Source organism: Malurus melanocephalus, unplaced genomic scaffold (assembly GCF_030028575.1).
Source record: "Malurus melanocephalus ecotype Western Australia unplaced genomic scaffold, MMel_1.1 scaffold_1411, whole genome shotgun sequence".
In the NCBI taxonomy this organism is placed as follows: Eukaryota; Metazoa; Chordata; class Aves; order Passeriformes; family Maluridae; genus Malurus; species Malurus melanocephalus.
In genome coordinates, this window is record NW_026624643.1 from 24,851 (window position 1) to 27,424 (window position 2,574).

Consider the following 2,574-nt stretch of genomic DNA (forward strand, 5'->3'; position numbering starts at 1 on the left):
AAAGGAAAGGAAAGGAAAGGAAAGGAAAGGAAAGGAAAGGAAAGGAAAGGAAAGGAAAGGAAAGGAAAGGAAAGGAAAGGAAAGGAAAGGAAAGGGAGAGAAAACGAGAGCCCAGACAGGGTTAAAAATCCCTCTGGAGAGGAGATGTGGGGAGAGACTCACTCTTGCAAGGACCTGTCCAGGTCATCAGCAGTGGCCGTGCCCAGGTCAGAGTCACAGGACAGTGGCTCCTCGCCGCGCTCGGGGCTGCGGGCGCAGGGYGCCGGGGGGAGGCTGTCGGAGCCCAGGCTGGACGAGAGTTGCGATGAGCTCGTGGTGTTGAGGCTCAGCGAGGACGACGTCAGCTTCATCTTGCTGCTGGCCTTGCTGATGGGCAGGACAGGGGCTTGGATCTCAATCTCATCCGAGCCTGAGGACTGTGAGATGGAGCCTAGTGATGCCTTTCTGCGGGGCTCAGCGGCYGAGGGCGCCGGGGACTCCGGCAGCTCGGACACGGGACACAGCCCTGACAGCGACAGTGGGGTCACGGTCCACTCGTTCAGAACTGCCGACTTGTAGGACAGCTCGAAGGTCARGGACGACAAACCCTGCAGGTAGCAGAGCAGGAACTCGCACTCCTCAGCGTCCAGGAGCAGCGCTGGTGCTTGGTAGTAGTCGGGCAGGCGGGCGTGGTCGCGCAGCAGCAGCTTCAGGTAGCACTCCATGAGGCCGTCGTTGAGCGCCAGCCGCAGCCATGCACGGCAGCGCCCCACATCCGTGTTGATGAACATCAGCTGCTCCAGCTCCGAGACGATATTCCTGGGGAAAGGCAGGGAAAGGACAAGGCAGGAGTGAGCTGGGAGGAGYTGGTCCATTTGGGGCACAGCCTGTGTCAGGCACTGCCCAGCCTGATCTGCTGTAGGGAGTTCAGGGCTGGGATAAAAGCGGCCATGGAAAATTTCTGTCCTTGGTGGAAAATGTGGTTTGCCATGGAGAAAAATAACTCCTGAATTCCCCAAAGCTAAATATGGTGGTGAGGACCCAGGGTTTTGGGGCACCTCTGGCTGGTCCTCCTCATACTGACTGGAGGCACCTCCCACCCATGGCTCACAGCTGGATCACCCATGGCTCACCCATGGATCGAGGATGCAGAGGGGACAATTCCTGTTGTCCCTGGGTGTTCATGGGGTTTGTGCTGGCTGGAGTCTTCTCAGTAACAACCACGTGTCTAAATCCTCACTTCAAATTTAAAAGCAGCCAAAACACAGTGAAAACTGTTGTGGCAGCCCCAAAAAATCCAACCTGGCTGGGGTTGAGCTCAGGTAATCCCAAATTCCTGAATTCAGCTGCTCTTCCCTGAAATCCAACAGCGACACCATGCTCCTCGATCCTCCCTGCTCCCAGCAGACACCTCACAWACCAGAGCAAAGGTTCTGTGTGATTTCTTTTTTAATCTGTCTCTCAAGACAGAAGAAAAAAACCTTCAAAGGGCACAAAAATATCCCCCGTAACATGTGAAAGAGTTATTTTCATCCACTCTTTCATAATTCAGGAGTCGCTGATGGAGGGAATGTTTCAGAACAATTTGTGTGTGGGCTGTTATTTACTGCGGGTGAACTTGACTGAGGGAGTGGCTCAGAAAAACCCCAGTAAATAGTGATCAGCTAAGAGAGACCTCCTCAAAGGCTGGTTGGGATGTGGGGAAACGGGGCCAAGCAGCCCCAGTGGATCTGGGTCAGGAAAGAGCCCAGATACCTGGGCTGTCGGACACCAGTGTGGTCACTGGGCTTCCACTGGGCCCAGAAATAAATAAGAAACTCTGCCTTCAGTTTCATTCCTCAGCTGTTTGGGGACATCAGCTCAGCCCCAGCACATGCTGGGAGGGGCCATGGGGGCCCAGCCCCTCCTGGCACCGCAGGAGCTTCACTCTGCCACCCCCATCCCCCTGGGCAGCCGCCCTAGACCCTGTGAGAGCATCTCTCCCTGCAGCTGAGGGGMCTGAGAGCACACAGGTGGGGTAGAGACACATCTGTCCATCCTCTTYGTTCCCTGAAGGCAATGGCACTAATGGAATGGATAAACCTGAGRGTGTCAACACTGTCAGCAGCAGGAGCCACTCACCGGTGCGTGATGCCCTTCAGCAGGCCCCAAAACACCGGCTGGGGGAGGGGGCCCCGACCCCCTGACTTCTTCCCTTTGCCCCCAGCCTCTGCCTTGATGTGCTTGGCCTTGAGCCCGTGCACGAACACAGCTTCCAGGGCGCTGCAGAGCGCGTTGGCATTGCTGTCATCGCTGGTGACCGCGGCGTCCGAGCTGGCGTACTGCTTCTGCAGGGCCTTGATGGCGTTCACCAACTGCTTCTTGATCAGCTGCCAGGCACCAGGGGCATGTTGGAGATACAAAAGTGAAAGAATTAGGAAGGATTTTGCATAGAAGAGCTCAAAAAACAGCAAGGYTCATCCACGGCGAAGCGCCACGTGACTCCTGCCTCATCCTCACCTTTCGCAGCTGCCGAACTGGTCAAGCTGCGGACTCACCCTCCTGGCATCAGGCTTATTTTGTTATTATAAAAATTATTATAAAAATAACAAACTA

At 55.5% G+C, this 2,574-nt stretch overlaps 1 protein-coding gene across 1 annotated transcript in view; it reads right to left on the bottom strand.

The window, feature by feature from the left end:
- PLEKHM1 (pleckstrin homology and RUN domain containing M1) overlaps positions 1–2,574 on the bottom strand; it is a 25,199-nt gene that overhangs the window by 15,743 nt on the left and 6,882 nt on the right. Inside the window, exons 4-5 of the mRNA XM_057387877.1 lie at positions 2,101–2,348; positions 163–798 (exon numbers count right to left, since the gene is read on the bottom strand). Of these exons, the coding sequence (XP_057243860.1) occupies positions 163–798; positions 2,101–2,348 (884 nt within the window). The remainder of the gene's footprint in view (positions 1–162; positions 799–2,100; positions 2,349–2,574) is intronic.